The 18,873-nt window shown below is 49.5% G+C and overlaps 1 protein-coding gene across 5 annotated transcripts in view; it reads right to left on the minus strand.

The window, feature by feature from the left end:
- Nucleotides 1-18,873, minus strand: part of kalrna (kalirin RhoGEF kinase a) — a 72,280-nt gene that overhangs the window by 41,701 nt on the left and 11,706 nt on the right. For all 5 annotated transcript variants that reach the window (XM_029835261.1, XM_029835269.1, XM_029835272.1 and 2 more), the window contains exons 2-13: nucleotides 9,127-9,201; nucleotides 7,633-7,747; nucleotides 6,389-6,581; nucleotides 6,131-6,304; nucleotides 5,965-6,048; nucleotides 5,753-5,884; nucleotides 5,514-5,636; nucleotides 3,729-3,851; nucleotides 3,324-3,515; nucleotides 2,803-2,934; nucleotides 1,801-1,899; nucleotides 1,597-1,728 (exon numbers count right to left, since the gene is read on the minus strand). In XM_029835261.1, coding sequence (XP_029691121.1) covers nucleotides 1,597-1,728; nucleotides 1,801-1,899; nucleotides 2,803-2,934; nucleotides 3,324-3,515; nucleotides 3,729-3,851; nucleotides 5,514-5,636; nucleotides 5,753-5,884; nucleotides 5,965-6,048; nucleotides 6,131-6,304; nucleotides 6,389-6,581; nucleotides 7,633-7,747; nucleotides 9,127-9,201 — 1,574 coding nt within the window. The remainder of the gene's footprint in view (nucleotides 1-1,596; nucleotides 1,729-1,800; nucleotides 1,900-2,802; nucleotides 2,935-3,323; nucleotides 3,516-3,728; nucleotides 3,852-5,513; nucleotides 5,637-5,752; nucleotides 5,885-5,964; nucleotides 6,049-6,130; nucleotides 6,305-6,388; nucleotides 6,582-7,632; nucleotides 7,748-9,126; nucleotides 9,202-18,873) is intronic.

Consider the following 18,873-nt stretch of genomic DNA (forward strand, 5'->3'; position numbering starts at 1 on the left):
GGCGTGAGAGCAACGTGGAGCCGGAACTTCTGGCTCCCCCTGGTGGCTGTGTGCGGAATATGTCACAGGTCTGTGACCTGTTCTCTGCGCTAATAGGTCGTGACCTTTTTGACCTTTCCCCGAGCCAGCTCCTTTAGCCTTATCAAGTAGCCACGACTTTTCACCAATTAGTGCAATGCTCAGTTATTAGTGCGGTTTATTTTGGTTTGTTTGTGTGTTTGTCCCCGTGACAACAGCCTAGCTAACAGTCCTCTGGACAGATTCGATTACACATACATTGAGAGAATCAAATAAAAATCTCATTGGGAGACTGTCACTCTGGCCCTAAACTCTCTCTGCAGCATGAGCGGCGGGAACTGACGGATATGCGGAAAAACGCCAAAAACGCCTCGGAGGAAGTCTGCTTCGAGTTAAACAAAAAAAACAAACACTCCAGCGCACATGGACATGACAAGAACTGTCTGAGAGCACAAAAACTGTCTTGGAGAAAAGTAAAATCAGGCAGAACTTTATTATTTTGACTCCCTCGTGAGTGGGAAGGAGACCAAATGGCTGCGTGTGCGGGAAGCCAGCGTTACGTCTCTGCTTCCAACACTTGGGATGACGGCGCTGGTGTTGGGGGGAACAATGGGAGGAAAGATGAGCTGTTACTTTTCGATTATGTCAGCGCGCGCTTCTCCACTAACAGATAACAGGAATGAAACAGAAATCTCAGTTCTTTTTTGATGAATTCCCAGAAGAACTTTTGTCCATGACCCCCCCATCCCCCCTGCTGGCCACCAAAGTTTACGGTGGCTGTGGTAACGACTGCATTACACTGAAGTATGCAGCGGTAAGGAGTCAAAATTAAGAGTGTTTAATGGCTACTTAACTGGATTACTGAGTAATAGAGGCGTACCAGTCCAGAGTTACAAACAGATTTGGGGCGGTTGGGTTGTGGTCAGTGTTTCCTAATTATAACTGCGCTAAAGCTAACCTGGCCAGGGCTGTTAATGGACAGGATATTGGCTTGGCTGAGGCGCTCCGGCCTCGCAAGATTTAAAATAGAAAACACATGCATACATGCAGTTTCTTGACAGGAATTCCATGGGTTTCAATACAACAGTGGCGCTCGGAGAATCATTTTTCCACCCACAATTGCACATAAGAAAGTAAAATAATACCACCTTGTCCTCCTCCACATGGATGTCATTCAACATACAGCGCTAGGGTATCCAGGAATCTCTGCTGACATCTTTCCAAAGCCACACAGTCTCCGAAATATGTGCTTTGCTACCAGCAGAGCGTCGATCTGCTGTGAGAATTGGATTTCGGTTTTTTTTTTTCACAGCGTGCGGCGCTAAACTGCGATGGGAAGACTGCAGAGATGGACCAGCGTGTCGTGGTGATTCTTTGGTCACACCACTGCTGTGTCTGTGCTAGGTCACACGCTGATACTCAACGGTCCGCAGCGGCGTTCCCTTGACACCATATAGCCCCTTTTGTGAATCCAAAACTGAAAACATGAACGTTTAAAGGCTGTTCGTACATCCAGGATGTCCCGGTCTGGTCCAGCCTGTTGGACTTCCCGTTGTTTGTGGTTTTGTGTGCGCGTACCTGTTGGACATCTTGCTGAAAGACGCACAGCTGCAGCCTCTGGTGCAGTCGGACCTTCCGATGCTGCCAGATATTCTCGAGGCGCCGCTGATGGTGGAGGACCTCATGCACAACATCCAGAATGCAGTGAACCTGTAAAAACAACCAAAAAAACATTTAGCTTTCCTGCTTTTGCAAGAAGCGGAGAGGCACAAGCGTACTGACCGCTTTGGAGTAATTGGCGGTGGCTGTCAGCGATTCAGAGTTGCCAGGACTCAGAGGCCTCTGGAGGACGTCCAGCAGAGCTTTGCCATCCTGGCTCACCTAAAAAGACAGAAGGTTCATTTCTAACCTTTGTAGAGCTAATGCTAGGAACCGCCTCACCGGTCTGTGCGCAAAGCTAAAGAAGCTAAAGGAGATCTTCTCAAGATGAATAAAGAAAAATGAGGATTCTTCAATGACTCAGTCATACGTGATGATCGTGATGATACAGAACGAGCAGCTGCGGCAAAGGCCTGCAAAGGAAGCGCAAGAAATGTTGAATTTCGCGATCCCCGTGGGATTTTCCCCCAGCGTATGTTGGCTGCACCCATGCACCAGCCATCCAGAGTGCATCCGCGGTTTCTCACATATGTGCCGCATGTGTGAAGGCGCAGATGTGGAGAAATTGATCTAAAACCGCGCTAATAATGAAAGCCACCCGCGTACTCTTTCGCTACGTGTGTAAAACACAACAATGCGCGCAGCACTCAAGTAAACATGAGGAAACCTTTAGTCACGGCCTGCAAAATCACCGCTACAAGAGAACCGACGCTTTCAGCGCCTTCGGTTGGCGCAGAAAACGGTACAATGGGTCTCACAGGTTAGCCAGAGCTGCCTGAGAGAGCTGCGAGGTTACTGTAGCTGTCTACTGTAGCTTATCTGCTCACAGATAAGTCTCACATGAGCTAACGCTGCAGCGCTCCGCCTAAAGATAAACCGCCAGACATCAGCGAAGACGTGTGGGCACATTCCCAGACAGCAGGCCTGGACGGCGGCGCTGCAGCCGCTGACCGACGCGCCGATGACATCACAGCCAGTCACGGCCAGTATCAAGACAAAGTCCAGGCTGCGCCGTTTCCATCGAAAAACCTGAAGGCGATTAATCCTGCGAGTGTGCGGCCTCCGTTCATCGCGCTGGCAATGACATCATCGGGTCACCGGCTCATCTGGGTTTTGCGGCCGTACCTCGGTGTACGCCTGGGTGACCTGCTCGTACAGACTCTGGTGGCGGTGGATGGCGAGCTCCAGCTCCTGCATCTCCGTCGGTAACCCTCCTTCGCTGCAGACTTTGCACCAGGCCTCCACCTCCGACAGGAACTGGGAAAAACGAGGAAGACATGAGTTCATTCGAACATCCCGGCCTTCCTGCCTTTGAACAGGAACGGCGTGCAACGATGATGTTCATATAAACGCTCTGCTAGTTTTAAAAATACTCAAGAGAGCTGGAAGAGCTTCTAACTCCGTACGTCTCTCAGCTTCATTCATTATTTCACAATTAAACCGATGTCGAGAGTCACTTTAATCTGCCTCGGCGGAGCAGGAATCAGCCCCAGCTGTTGCCATGCCAACCGTCCCAGAATAAGCAATGAGGCAGTTCGATCGATAATGGAAATGAATCGAGCGGAACGCCGTGACATTGTGGCGCTGCGAGACGCTACAGGGAGAAAAGAGCCTCGGGTAAATGAGGGAACTTCCTGTCGCCGCACCTGTTCGGCCTTCTGGTGGAAGACGGACGACATGGCGAGGATGGTGGAGCGCTCGTCCAGCGCCGCCGCAAAACTTTTCCAGTCCTGATCGAGCTGAGCCGAGATCTGCTTGATCTGCGTGGAGGCGTAGTGGCCGGCCTCGGCCAGGCGGCTCGCCACCGACATGATCCTGTTGATGTTCACGTAGGCATTCTGGGAAAATAATGAAGCGTCGCTGGTAACCATGACTACCCAACTGAGACGAGATCATGACGTCGGCTCATTTTACGCCGCGAAGTCCAAGTTTTATTAGACTATAACAACAAATGAATGAGTTAAATGACCATTTTCAAAGGTCACACGAACAGTCTCACGTCCCCGCCGTGATTGGGAGCGAACACCAACACTGCGGTTGCCGTTAGTTACCATGGAGTTCATGGTGAAGTGGTTGTGTTGAGTCTGCAGCTCCACAGCGTGTTGGTAACTCCGGCCGATCTCTGTGTGACTCTGCAGGAACAGCTCCTTGTTGTGGCTGATCCAGTCGAACATCTACACCCACACACACACACACACACACACACACACACACACACACACACACACACACACACAGATCCTTTATTGTGAGCCAGTCATGTTATCATGCTGTCTCTAGTTGCTGTGTTTGTCAGAATAAAAGCCAATCGGTGGGTCAAACTTGACGTGCACGCCCACACAGAAGCCCCCCTGCTGTCCAACTGCCCAGAGCTTCAGCACTGAGGTGAAAGCTGCCTCAGCAGGGACGTGCACACGGTTCCAGCTGCTTTTTATTAGAACTACAGATGCCAAGTTTCATTGTTTTGGCATTATGTGGCCGACGGTTCTGCGGGATTTTGGAAGTTCACCTCGAGCGAGCTGTTTTCCAGAGCAAGCCCGCACTAATAAGCGTGCTGGCGTGTGTGCGAGCGATCTGCCGTGCGCAGCAGAGCGAGCGTTTCAACGTCAACGTGACCGAGTGCAACACAGCAACACCAACAGATCCTGTCAAGAGGCAGCAACATCAGCGGATTAAAGTCCACAATCTGCAGGGGGGAAAAAAAAAAACCCTTCGAGGTTTTTTTTTCTCTGTCTGAATCAGTCTGTGCGCACCGATTCGGGCTGGGGGGGTTGCCATGGTTACCAAATCATCCACACAGACATTTCTCTGATGGACATTCTGTCATGTCTGAATCTTTCCCTGCACTTTTGCTGCGGTGTAAACTTGTCCGCCCACGCGTCGCAGCGCGATATAGACAAAACTTTTGTGCCCCCCACCCAACCTCCACCACCACCACCACCACCACCCCCTCTGTTTGCTTTACGGTAAATATTTGCAGGTCTGGCCTGTGGATTTCTGTGTGGAAGCAACACAACAAGCCTGCTGACGCCCATCTGTCTCCGAGCGTGTGTGCGTCCAGTCAACAGCACTTAAGATTCCACCAAACAAAACACGAGTCTCTCGGGCTGATTCAGGCTCTGGATACATAAAATAAACCCAGTTAAACTCCAGCCAGTTTTCAGGCTTTCCTATTTATCACATAAATATATATATATATGTGTGTGTGTGTGTATATATACAGTATATATATATATATATAGAGTGAGAGAGAGAGAGAGAGAGCATTCTCTATCAAGTGATATCTTTTTAGTTACTTGGAGGTAGAGAATGTCTCAGGACCTGCTTTATTTCGATAAGCAGTCTTAGTTTTGCATAAGGAATTTCACAGTTCGATGCATTAATGGTGAATGGAAGCCAACATTTACTCGCAGCCGTAGATAATCACTTAACTTGGCAGGAGGGAAACGGTGCTCGCCCATTTTCCACTGGGTTAACTGGTAAATGTGCTTGTCTGTTTTGATAAAGAGTATAAACTCTACGGGCTAATTCATTTGGAGCAGAAAGGGGGGTGGGGGGGGGGGGGGTCAGGAAACATACACATGGTGCTGAGCGTACAAATCTGACGCACTTTTCCCAGAGAATTTCCATTTTCTGCTATTCTCGTGTTCCACTCGACAGTTTGGAGGGCAAACACACTACGTTCAGACGTTGAATAGAACAAAACCAGGAAAATTCCAAATAATTTCAAATGCAAAATTTTGAAAGCAATTTCTCTCCGACGTCTTGGTGTCTCTGAAGGAAGCAACAGCTGGAGGAGGCTGCAGCTGGAATGAATGAATGTGGGCCACTGTCACCTTCTCAGCGTCCTGTTCGAAGAGCCGGAGCTGGAAACACTGATCCAGTTTGAGCTTCCTGACGTGCCACATCTGATGCAGATGCTGCCTGGTGGAGTGCAGCTTATCCAGGAGACTGGCCACCTGACACAGACATCACATGATCCATCAGGAGCAGTTCACAGTTGGCGCGTGAGGAGTAATTGATCCCCACACTCAGCTTTAGCTACATAGATCCCCTCTCTGTGTATGCTCACTACCTTGGGAACCAAACTCTGGAAGTCAGCAGAGCCCGAGATGCAGTTCCTCCCGGAAAACCCGTCACTGGATCGTATGCACTGCAGCAGCCGCTGGCCTTCTCGGTCCAGATCCTCCACTGGAGCCTTCAGCACCTACAGATGATGAGGGGAAGGTTAACAGAAGACAGTGAACACGAGTCCAGGCTTCACTGTCATGGGAGCAGCGGTCCCACCTTCTTCTTCAGCTGCGTGTGCTCCTCTATTAGTCGACGGGACCCTTCCACATCTGCAGGGAAGTCCTTCTTGGACAGGAGCTCCTGAAACACACAGGGTGGTGACATCTTTCTCTAAACATCCTGAGGATCTGCTGTGGAATCACGCATTCTCGCATCTGCTCACCTGCAGGTCCTCCAGCCTGGACAGCAGGTGAACGGCGTTGGACATGAACTCCTCCAGGGAGACCCTCAGGTCCATCCATTCTTCATGGTTGTAGTCCAGGGAGCCCTCAAAGTCGTCTGTTAGTTGAGAGGGATCCACCAGTTTGGCCAGTCCTTCCACTGACACCATGCTGGTCTGAGGAGGAGAAAATGGCCGATTTTTCTGTTACATCCTGTATTTCACCAGCCCTCCAGACTCTTGGCGACTCACTCTACTGACCTCAAAGGAGAACTTTGCGCTCCCAAAATTAGTCTTTTGCTTCTGCCAGAAATTGTCCGGCTTGATGATGAGCGCCACGCAGATCTCAGCTGGGAAAAACTCCTGCAGCGTCTTGAGCAGAGGCTTGATCAGTTCCCACTTAGAGCCGCGCATGTCGATGATGACGGTGAAGCCGCGTTTACACACGTCCTCACTGGGGGGGGGGGGGGGGGGGGGGGCAGGTTAAATACAGTAAAAATGGAACATGTAAATGCACGTAAAAGAGTAATAACACGCAGTCTGTTTTGCTGTCTTTTACACACACACACACACCTCATATTTCTATCGTTGTGGGGACTCATAGCCACACTATGATATGACTATCACACAGCTCCCTGCCCTAACCCTACTCTAACCATCATAACTAACTAACTAACTGACCTTAACATAATTCTAAATTCCACTTTAAAACCATGTCTTACCCCTCAAAAAGTCTTTTGAAGTCATGGGGACCAGCCAAGTCCTCACTTTTATGGTAGAATGACTATTTTGGTGCTTAAAATGTAGTAAATACAAGGACAAACACACACACACACACATGCACACACAGGGAGCCTCTATTAAAACTATTTAATCCATTGTAATCTGCCTCAGGACAGCAAAATTCCATTACCATGGAAACAGCGGGAGGAACTGGAGCAGGGCTGATGGGGATCGAACGACTGTATTATTGTTTAATGTCAGCGAGTTTGACTCTGATTCTCAGCGCAGGTTAAACTGTCTCTAAGCGTCAGTCTCCTTGTCGGTCCCTCCAGCTGCCGGTCGCCTGATACGTTCCCCAACACCGGAGCGATCAAATTGCTTATCTGGTGTTTGGATTTTCATTAGTCTCGGAGGTGCACGTTAATATCAACACTCGTTGCCAGTGTGTCCTTCACCACCACTAACGTACACTGATTCAATTGGAGGGAAATTAAGAGCTTCTCTGTGACCAATAAATCTTTTCTTTCCCCAGAGCCTCTCGTTCCCTGCAGCATCTTCTGGAGTGTGACAGACTTGTTGCAGCCTGCTGCACACACACACACACACACACACACACACAAAGCAGCACTGATGCTGATGCAAATCACACGCTGCTCGCAGACGGAGAAGAAAGGAGCACTTGATTAGAGTGGAGTTCTCCGCCAGGCACTTCAGGCTCCACTTCTTCCCTCTATTAGCTCCTCTAGTCCAATTAGCTCCAAGCTGTTTGCGGCGGGACTCACCTGGGAACGGTGGACAGGTAGGTCACCAGCTTCCTCAAGTCTTCCTGTTTTATTCGGTCGTGGTTGCTCCTGGCAGGGAAGGTAAGGATGGGTCCGCCTCTTTTATCTCGCCCACCTGGACATTAAGACAACAGGCTTGTAGTGCACGGCCGGTGGAGAGGGTGTGGCATTCGCACCAGCTGGACGGAGGCTGGAACTACGACCACGATCAACGCCTGGAATCTGTCGGGAACAGCCTTCTCCATCACATCTAATCACAACACGACCTCTGTCTTGTAAAATCCTGGACCAGTGACTGGTGTTGCTAAAGGATTGGGAAATAATTAAGTCCCGAAGCCAGACGGGAATCATTAATAATGCGCCTCGAAATGATTCAAATAAAAGCAAATCTACGCTAAAACCACCGACACTACATTATCACCAAGGAGGCCGCACGGCCGTTGATGCGCGTGTTCCCCTCACGCTAATAGCTTTAAAACGTCTGAATCCGTAACGCGACCTCCATCGCGGCTCCATCGGTCAGAAAGCGCACCCTCCCAACGCCCGCTCCATCGCCCGCTGCATGAAAAATGATGTGTGAGGAGATGTTTGGGTTAGATTAATGCAAGAAACACAAACCGCACTGTTTATGAAACTGCTAGTCAGACGGGGAGAATCACATTATGCCTGTGTGTGTGAGAGTGTGTGTGTGTGTGATGGGGGAGTACTCTGCTGTAATCCAAGGAGAAATCTGGATGACAGATTGCTGTTGGCTGTCTGGGTTTTACATTGGATCTCGCTCTCTCTCCAGCGTTCTTTCTCTAGGACTCTCTGCCGTTCTCACGTTTAAATCCTATTTGTCAACACGTTCAATCACCTTGGCTCGGTGTGAAATATCTTATGCACGGTTTAATGTGTGAGGAATTAAAGCTGCTGCTTCACAATGCTCGTTCAGGGTCGACCGTGGGGAGCGCGACGGCGTCTGTTGTCTCCGCTTATTTTGGCACGCGGGACCAGTCGTGTCCAGGGCGTAAAAAGGCCGTTGCTAGCTTTCCCAGCCCGTGTCCCCGTAGCAGGACATCGTAGCCATGATCGGTAACCACCACCAGCACGACTCATGGAGTCATTCTAAATTTAGACATCGAGCTGTTGTGATCTACTCGAGGGCCAATTGATTCACCCCTATGGCCTCGTTTGATCGTGTCACCGTTCACGAGTCTCAGAACCCTGATGGATGCGACCGCCTAAACCTAAAGCTAACCTTGTTAGCTTGTCGAATGGAAATATACACAGTGCACATTTGTGTCCAGAGACTGGGATTTCATCACAACAGAGGTGCCTCCAGCTCCTTCAGCTCAGACAGAGGACCTCCAACGTGGCTTTTATTAATAACCTGCACAGCTAGACCTTCTCTGTAAACTTAGTTGCTGCTGAAAAGAACATATTAAGCATTAAGTAGGCTTCTGATCTGCACGAATGGAACCTTTGGTGGTTTAAAAACAGCACAACTCTCACCTGACACAAAGGCGACTTTCTCCTTCAGGACAGGAAGAACGTCAGATGCCTTGATGCCCTCCGTCCTCAGTGACCCTGCGAAGAGAGGGGGAAAAATGAGCAGAGCTTTCTGAATTAATCCCATTATCAGATCAACATTCCAACACACACAGAGGTACACACAGACACACACACACACACACACACGCCATCATTTGCAGATTTCTGCATTTTAAACCCGTTCAGAAGCAAAGGAAAGTAAACAGAGGCAGAAATCTTCACCAGTGAAGTACAACAAAAACCACTTTATATTAATTCCTCCATCCCATAATCTTCTCATATCTTTGCGGGCCCATTCCTTTACTCGCGGTCTTTTTCTTTCCCTCTCGGTTCATCTGTTCTTCCGTCTGTCATGTTATGAAATCTCTCCCTCTCGCGCTCTCAGCAGAAAGCAGGCCCCAAATGTCCGTGCCCTGCTGCGTACGTGTGCATGTGTTACGCTGTCCCTCACACACACACACACACACACACGCATGCACGTGCACACAGCAAGAACATTCCACACTGGGAAAGCTAAGTTGGCAATAAAGATGTTTTTAAGCACTGACGTCAACACAAACCCTTTTGTAGCTACGAGGGGAAACAGAAACACACAACTCCCACCAGGTTTACCCTCCAGGTGTAATTGGGTAACAACAAATGCCCCCTCGGTGGTGCCGGGGTGGGAACGATGCTCTGGGGCGAGTCACTCAGCCACATCCAGCATTATGTGCGCCGCACGACTAAAGCGACGCATCAGGAGCCACATTTTCCAGCCCATTTTTCCGGGTTTTCATGTCAGGACAGCTCACTTTCATTGATATTCACACTTGTTGGTGTCAACAAAGACAGTTTTCGGGACGTTTGTGTTGACGTTTTATGCCACACCTTTAAAAAAGATTGTATAACCATGTCATGTCACTCAGAAAACTGCAGCCTAGCATTTATTTAGGAACACTATCTGTTGTAATGCTAATGAATGGATGCAGAAGAACCACAAGCGGCCTCATCCACCGTCTGCGGTTCCTTCAAAGACGGTTACACAACGTTCCTCTGTGGGCAGATAGAAGGGCAGACGGTGGAGATTCAGTATTAAAATCTCTATCATTTGCATAGAACAACAGCTTGTGTTTCGGGGAGACGAGCACGCGCATCGCCAGCCTTCCGTCCAGCGCAGCAGAATATCTCCAGTCTTAGGCAGAGGAGAGACAGCGAGGGAGACGGTGTCCATTAATGTTGACAGAATACAGCTTCTTTTCCATCCCAGGTCTCATAGGAAGCTGTCAGTCTCGTCTCCGCAGATGCACCAACAACAATGTCCTTGTTAAGACATTGCAGAGTGCAGTTTATTCTGCAGAACCGTCCCCTAATCAGGATTAGAGAGGGGAGATTAGAACGCCGAAGGACGCGTCGAAGAACTGGGGATAGAAATATGGACTTCCGGATGTACATTTTTATCTTGGGCTCGACAGGATGTGGATGTTGCTTTGTCTTTTGTGCAGTCAGGTATTAAACCCTGAGTCTTGCACCACCACCACATGATACGGGCACTTTCCCCGAGCGCATTCCCAAACAAAACCAGAGTAAATAAACTGCCACCACAGGTGGGCCCCACAGATAAAGCCCCTCGTCTGCATGAATGTTAGATCAATAAAACTACAGGATATGGGATGCGACGGGCCTCTGAGGCCGCGTTGCTTCGATAACAACCGGGTTTGTCCACGTTAGCCAACACAGACTCAATAAAGTGAAGGTAGACACCACAAGACAGGAGCAGTATTTACAGCAGGGACGAGAGCAGGAATTTACAGGCCTGTAGTTTGCTGCTGCGGTTGAAATCAGGGAGTCAAGCGAACGCATGCAAATGACCCATAATAAAGGTTAGCAAAGTTTAAAGCAAAGCTCATGAAGCTAAAAGCTGCTCCTAGCCTGATGTTTAAATATTTCATCAATAGTGGCTGATCTGTAGTGGACTGAAGATAACCTCACCTCTGTTGTTGGATGTTATGGGATGTTAGTGGCTGACTTAAAGGGGGCAGATCTTTGTTTCTGATGCACTGCGGCATCACAGGTTAAATGACGCTACGCCTGTAGCTGTGAAGTGGTGGCATTCAGCAAATTAGCCTCCTTTCTGGCTTCACTGGATTTGCATTACAGACGGGACGCCAGCAGCTACTCCACACCGCTCTGGTGGACGTTTCACGTTTCATTTCTTGCTCTTGTGATCTCAAGAAAGCAGAGCAGTTGTATTAAGATTAAATAGAGAACGCAGCATCGGCGGCGCCTCCGTGAGCTCCCACAGGGAAGGGAAAGGACAGACAGCAGGAACATGTTGCCTCTACTTTCATCTCTGTCTTTGTAACACACACACACACACACACACAAACTCACACACACACACGCTGAATTGCAGCATGTGCTTTCACCATCAGAGGCGCTCACCACATGCACATATTAGCCCATGTTTGTACAGTAGTGATTACAGTAGCATATGGCTGTTAAACACAGATGACTGAATAACCTGTGGCCATTAAAAACAATCACACACTCCACAGGCTTTATGGACTTCGGTCATCATCATCATCATCATCATCATCGCTGCCGAGGATTCTTGACAGTGCCGTGCGCCTCCTCTGGGTACGGAGCAGAGTTTTGTGATCAAATCCGCTTCTCCGGGGACGGTTTACTGCAGCTGGGGTCAAAGATGAACCCGCAATTACAAAACAGCATTTTTTCTGGGTCTAAGGTTAAGGGGGGTGGGGTGGAAAGGAGGGGGCGGGGGGAAGCAGCGGTTGGAGTTTGCATATGTCTGAAGGAAATGAATGTAAATCTATAGCATTTTGCCCAAAGAGCGCTGTGTTTCCACTGATGAGGACGCCAGCCAGAAACTGAGAGGGGCATCTGCTCTGCATCAGCGCTGATTAGGACGACTCAAGACAGCAACCGACGTCCTCGGTGCATTTAGCCATTATATTTAAGGGGCAGTTAGTTACAGCTGAAGGTACCTGCAGGAGGTCGTCCCTGTTTCACGCACACCCTCAGACTCTTTCGGTGTCTGCACAGCCATTGTTGGAATGAAGAATCCTGCTCAAGCTAAATATCACCACTCAAAAGAATGAATGATTTAAATTAAAGCTGTTTTGCCGTGTGGTTACTTATTCATGACAACGCTACCAAAACAATCCATGAGAAACTCCTGAAAAAATAATAAATAATCCAAATTATTCGCCACCTTTCAGACTCCGCAACTGTTGCTATGCAACCGCTGGAAACAGCCGGTTCTGCTTGTCATTCAGGAGCAGCTTGTTAGCATAAAAACCACCGGTTGAATGAGGTACTAACGACCGTGAATGACAGACAGTCTGTGGTCTCATTTACATGTTAGTGAGGATGAAAGTAATAAATTCAAATTACGCCTGCCTCAGTCAACACATGCGCTGGGAAGACTGGAGCCGGGACGGGTCGCGGCCTGGAGGCTAACGGGAAAACTAGCAACAGGACTGTTACTTTGTTAATAAACAATAAAAGGAAACCGGAATATAAAGCAGGCTCTGGTCGACATGGCATTTCAGATGGGGGGGGTTCTGGTAATCGCCGCCGCAGAAAAAATAAAGACTGACAGTCCGAGGAAACGGCGTATTTATATAGCGGCTTCCCGTCATCTCCACCACTTAACCCCTCACATTTGAAGGATGTCGTCACCTCATCACTATGGAGAACCGGTTCTACATCTGAAGTGCAGAATTAGGAGCAATTTTGGGTTCAGTATAGAACAATTTCACGAGTGTGTGTGTGTGTGTGTGTGTGTGTGTGTGTGTGTGTGTAGGGGGGGTGAAGGATCCCATTTCCTTCAGTAACAACTGCATCCAATAATATGGCCGTGAGGAGCATTGATTCCAACACCGTAACGACCACTAAACCTCAAACTCTGAACTATAAATGTGCCGCCACATCCGCCTCTTTTGTCATAGCAAGGTCACCTCGCCAGGAAGTGATGCAACTGTCGTGGGCGGGGCGGCGCACATGTGTGTCGGTATCCGCGAGGCATTTTATCTGCGTCTATTCTTGCGCGGAACTCCAGGGTCGCAGACGCCCACGTGAACGCAGACCCGGTGAGTGCTGGAGGTCAGCTGACATGTCCGGGTTAAAGGTCAACATTCCACCCTTCCGCAGCCGTCAACATAAACACTCCACAACGCGGTCACGACCCGGGACACAGGACGTCTCCGCCTTACAGGAGGAACTGCTGGGCCGAGATTTACCCATGATGCAGTGGGGTGGATTCATTCACGCGCGGAGAGAGGTTAGAGGTAGCAGGTGAGGCCGTCTGCACCATAGCAACAGCCGCCCTGACAACCGTCCTGTGCGGGGCGGGCGCGTCGTCGGGGAGACGGCCTGTATCTGTCAGATTTGATGCTGCTCAGTTTACAGGACCGAAGAATCCAAGGACGGGATCCTGCAAACCACCGGTGGATTAAATTATGGTCCACCCATCAGCCGGTGGCGGTCGCGGCGGCGCTCACCAGCTCCATCAAAGGGACACTTGTCGCCTCTTCGTGTCACCGTGCGTCAGCTGTGCGTCTCATTACCCTGCTCATATCACGCCAGGCCAGACCCGGGTTCCACGGCAACGGCGCCCTTATCGTTTACCGACGACCAACCAGCAACAACAGAGGCTGTGGATCAACGCGGAGCAGAGACGGGATCAGCTGGATCAGCTGGACCACGACCACAGGCTCCTCTCCCACGGTGGGCGTCCCCACTGGAGACAAAAGCATCAAAGGGATCAAAGCTGCTGTACTTCTCACTAATTTCCCTGATTTAAATGTCCAACGGCGCCGCCAGGGAGACGCTTTGATTGTTTCCTTTTTCAGCCGCTTGAGCGGGATAATCTGCTGCGGTCCGGGTTTAGTCCTGCGGAACTCCTAATTCCCTTTCAAAGAACCCGCGGCGTGAACGGCGGGCTAACGCTCCCACGTCACCGAGCCGCCCAGGAAGTTGAGCAGCGAACTAACAGCTGAGCAGAGACGACAACCATCCTTTTTTTTTCCTCCGGGAGATCCGACCTTTTTCCTGCTCTTGTTGGTTTGCTGATTGTTCCCAACGCGGATGTGGTGACGTCAGACGCCGCCATTGATGCCGCCGCTCGTACTGTCAACGTCGCCAAAGGAAAGTTTTAAAGGGGTGTAGCGGCGAGTTAAAACGCCCAGTAATTTTGATGTTAGGGTCGTTAAGCTCATGGTTGCAGGGTTAAAGCCCACATTGGAAGAGGTGCTGTGGATTAGTCTGTAATTACCTGAAGGCCGTAATAAAACCAGATACATCCGGGATGGAATTTGCTTTGAGCCTGGGACATTCACAGGCCCTTCTGTCACATCCCGATGTGCACGTGTACCCGTGCACACCCCTGGTCATTAGCAAAAGCCTGACAACTCCGACCTCTGTCCCTTCACAGATGTGGACACGCATCTCAGCGGGTTAGGGTTAGCACGTTTGTGTCTGATGTGCTACTAGAGGACCAGCTGAAGAGAGATCAGTTATACAAGATTCTGCATTAAGTTATTACAATTTAGGTTATTACAATTTAGGTTATTACAGTTTAACTATCGGGAAACTGCTGAATCAGCAAATGCAAACCTGCACAGATGCTATAGATTAGCAGCTCTGATGTCAACCATAAATCCACCTTCGGAGTCTGGAAACATCCCAGTCTGGGTTAAACGATCCAATCTGACGACTGTCAGCACCTCTGACCCGCTAACAACCCGCCTCTCGGTACCACGTTAAGCATCCCTCATATCACAAACTTGTGAATAATTGATTCCTGTCTCATTATTTTGACACCAAACGTCCATGTATTCCCTAATCCAGCAGTGAGAGAGCATGTTTCCTATATGAATCCATCACACACACACATGTGTGTGCATACACACACATGCACAGACACTCTTAGATGGCCTCAGCTCCAGTTTCCTCTGCAGAGGAAAACCACATCCATCACTCCACCAGCAGAAACCACATTCTGCTCGCTCACTGGCCATGCACCACACATTCTCTCTCTCTCTCTCTCTCTCACACACACACACACACACACACACACACACTGAGAGGGAGCTTTGCCAGGCATCGCACCCAGGTCACACACACGGGAAATGACGTGTTCTCCACTGAGGCGCTTGTTCTCCTACATTTACTGATGGAGGAGGAACAGGAGCGTCGGCCTTCCCGTCGTTCCGCTGCCTAACGGAACGTTGCAGAACTCAACAACAATAACAAAGAGCCTTTCCTCCGTGCGAGGTTTCAAGGCTACTAAACAATTCTTCTCACCTACTGAGGAAACCAACTAAGGAAGACCGTGTGTGCGAGTGTGTTTGTGTGTGTGTTTCTCCGTCACGTCCACCGGCACCGAATGAGTCATGCAGCGGGAGCCAATCAGATGAAGGCTTCAGTTTGTGGCGATGACATCATCGGCGCTTCGGTCCAACCACATGGAGCGATGCCATCTGGAGGGTGCTGACTCAGCATAACACACATCCAGAAGAACAGCAGAACCACTTAGCATTGGAGCCCTGGATTAAACTGATCTCGGTAAAAGCAGGACAGAAACGGGGGGGCACTCGACTGGTGTATTGGATTTTCCAGGTGATTTATTCCAAAGTTGCGATTTCTGGACTCACCATAAATCAGATGAGGTCAATGAGGGCAAATTTGCTGCTCACACGTTTGGGTTTTGTTTACGTCCTGCCTGAATTCATACAGTAACTGCTTTGTTTCTTTTGTTTTATGTTTTAATGTGTCGTCTGATGGGTCTTTTATGCTACACGTTTTGGTGATACATTGAAAAATCTTGCTAAAAAGAGAAAGAAAAGAATACAACTGTCAATGAAAAAATGCTAACATGTGACTTCGATTCTTTGTCTAAACCACAAAAGTTTGGCTTAAACTACCCAAAACATTTGACTTTTCCAGAAAAGTCAAGCAGTTAGCCACCTTGGCTAACACCCCAGCTTGGACCTTCTTAACGCTGCATATCCGAATCCCACACTAAATCTTCGGCTCCAACACTGTTTAACAGATAAATCTGGATTTTCAGACCTAAGAAAGCCACAAAATTCCCAAAGATGAACTCCAGACAAGGCGTGACAGCATGCCTTCTAGGGAGCTAAAATGGAGAGTTTAGCTGCAAATAGCTAATAAACTCAGAGCAGTTGTTGCTGAAAACTGTCAACAGAGTATCATTGAGATTTTCCAAATGACATGAAACACAATATGTAAACACTACGGACCAGTGAAGATGGAATTTATAGGTTTCCTTGGCCCCCTCATGCCAGACATTGCTAGCATACAGAGCCCCCCTTAAAAGCATTAACAAGCATGTAATCAGAGACACACAGTGTTGTGCAGATGTCTTGTTTGGCCCATCAAGAAGAGTCTGACGGACTGTGTGGTCTTCTGGATGCTACAGGAAACCATCCATTTGTTACACGCTATCCTGAAATATCCTCGATACCCACAAGACGATGATTGACCAAAGAGGTCAGAGGTCAAAGGAAGCTGCAGGAGATGACTTCCTGAAGAAGGAAAGTCGGTGTTCGGGAGACAGAGCGGGAGCAAATGTTAAAACACAGAGCACGTGTTGGAGCTATCGGATTAATCTCCCTCGCTCCCCCCCTCTCCCCCTCTAGATCAGCTTTCAGTCTCCAGACAGCAGCTGTCTGTGGAGAGGAAAAACTTAGAGTGAGCGCTCAGACATGGAATGCATGTGTGCAAGCGTGTGTGTGTGTGTGTGAGTGTGTGAGTGTGTGTGTGTGTGTGTGTGAGTGTGTGTGAGTGTGTGTGAGGGCCTGGTGAGAGTTAGGTACTCAGAGGCGCCACATGCACGGCAACATCAAACACATTTCCACCCCGTGACCCACATATACGATGTTTCCTGAATTATTCCGGTCGGCAAATGTGCAGAATCTGAATCCTAGCAATAAATGTACGAGACGCATATTCAGCTCCGTCCGAAACTCTTAAAATATGTCATTTATCCAGTGTGTCTGTGTACCCAGGAGTAATTCTGCTGTCATCATGCTGCATCTCTCTCATCTCCACTGTGGGCACAGCTAACAATTAGCCACTCAAATGAGAGGCAGAGAGGGAAACAAAAGAAGAAGTGGCAGGAACGTTTGCAGGGAATCTCAAGAGCGTCGGGTTAGAGGGTTCATCCTGCTCAAAATGTCCCAAAACGTGGAAGAAAATCAAAGTTTGAAGTTCTCTGATGGATAGCATATAGCATAGCTAAACCGTTCGACACTCCACAGGAGGCAGGGGGGAAAAATGTCTTTCTTTTCTGGGATTAAAGATTAAAACAGGATGAATTCCCTTCCGGATCGGAGCTGGAAGCTGGAAGAACCGGACGGAGAACACGGACAGGCAACAAACGTTTCATTTGCCGTGGAACTTCACACCTTAAAGGTCGGATCTCGATCTCATTCCCGCCGTGCGTAAGACAAAAACGTGGCTCCGTGGGGGGAACTTCCCAACGCGGAGCGCTTGGAGGACTCTGGGATACCAGAAGAGAGTGGCGGGATTGTAATTACCCATCTCCGACCTGTAAATCCATCCAGTGACAGCCAGACTGAGCGGACAGGAGACAGACGTGGAGCTTCATCCAGCGAAGCCTATTTTTAAACGAGCAACGCTGCAATTACGCGCCCGTCTTCGGGAAAATCCCCGCGCGCGGCTTCATTAGACGCCGTCGTCTCGGAACAGTTTCAAACTTAGGATCCGATTTTTTATCTCGCCCGCAACCGCAGTCGTGCTCGTTCCTCCTCGCGGCTGCGGGGGGGCTGTTTTGGTTCTCGTCCCATTGTCGCCCGTGGCCCAAGGGCACTGTGGCCAACAGAACCACTCACCACAGCAGATGGGAGGAATTAACACATTGTGATGCAGGAACTACAAGAAGACGTCGCAGTCATGGGTGCGCGTCCCTCCGGGACGTGTGAAAACATCTGGTGTGACATCAGTGGGCACCAGCTCGGCAACCGGTGCTGGAGGAGCAGTCAGGTCCCCCCAGGATCCTCCTGAAGCTGCGTTCCCAATCGGCAAGGGTCTCGCCCTCCTTCCAGCCCAGCGCGACTCTTCCCATCGGGTCGATGCTCCGGCCGAGGCTCCCTGCGGTGAGCTGGCAAACGCTGCCCGGTAGCACCAGGAAGGAGGTGATTCATAGGCAGAGCTCAGGGTGAAGGCCAAGGCTCCAGCTGTGGTCCACATCAGCTAGTAGCACGTCTGTCAGGTGGTCCTAACGCAGTATTGGATGAAATGATGTATATTTCTAGCGGAATATGGGATGTCCTGCTCATTTAGACAGGAAATGCCTGCTGTGAAGCTCCAACAGGAAACTGTTGCAGGAGCCGGGCGGCTTTGGCAGCGTCCGGCCCAATTTGTCAGCGAGCGGCTCCAACAGACGGAGCTCCTGCCCGTCCAAAACCTGTCCCAGTAAAACAGTTTCATTCTTTAATGAATCCTGGAGGAACATCAGGAGGGGAGCAAAGAGACGGAACGCTCAGATGGCGGCCGTGAAGCCCAGAAGATCAGATGATAATTGCACTCTGGGCAGCGCAATATTCAGGATTAATGTTTCCACTCTTGTTCTCTCTGTTCTAATAATACTCCCCAGTAATCCAGGTTCTGCTGGCTCCATTACAGCCTGACACAAATGTTCCTCTTTGTCTGCGGGTGCGC

This window comes from Takifugu rubripes, chromosome 1, assembly GCF_901000725.2.
Source record: "Takifugu rubripes chromosome 1, fTakRub1.2, whole genome shotgun sequence".
Classification (NCBI taxonomy): Eukaryota; Metazoa; Chordata; class Actinopteri; order Tetraodontiformes; family Tetraodontidae; genus Takifugu; species Takifugu rubripes.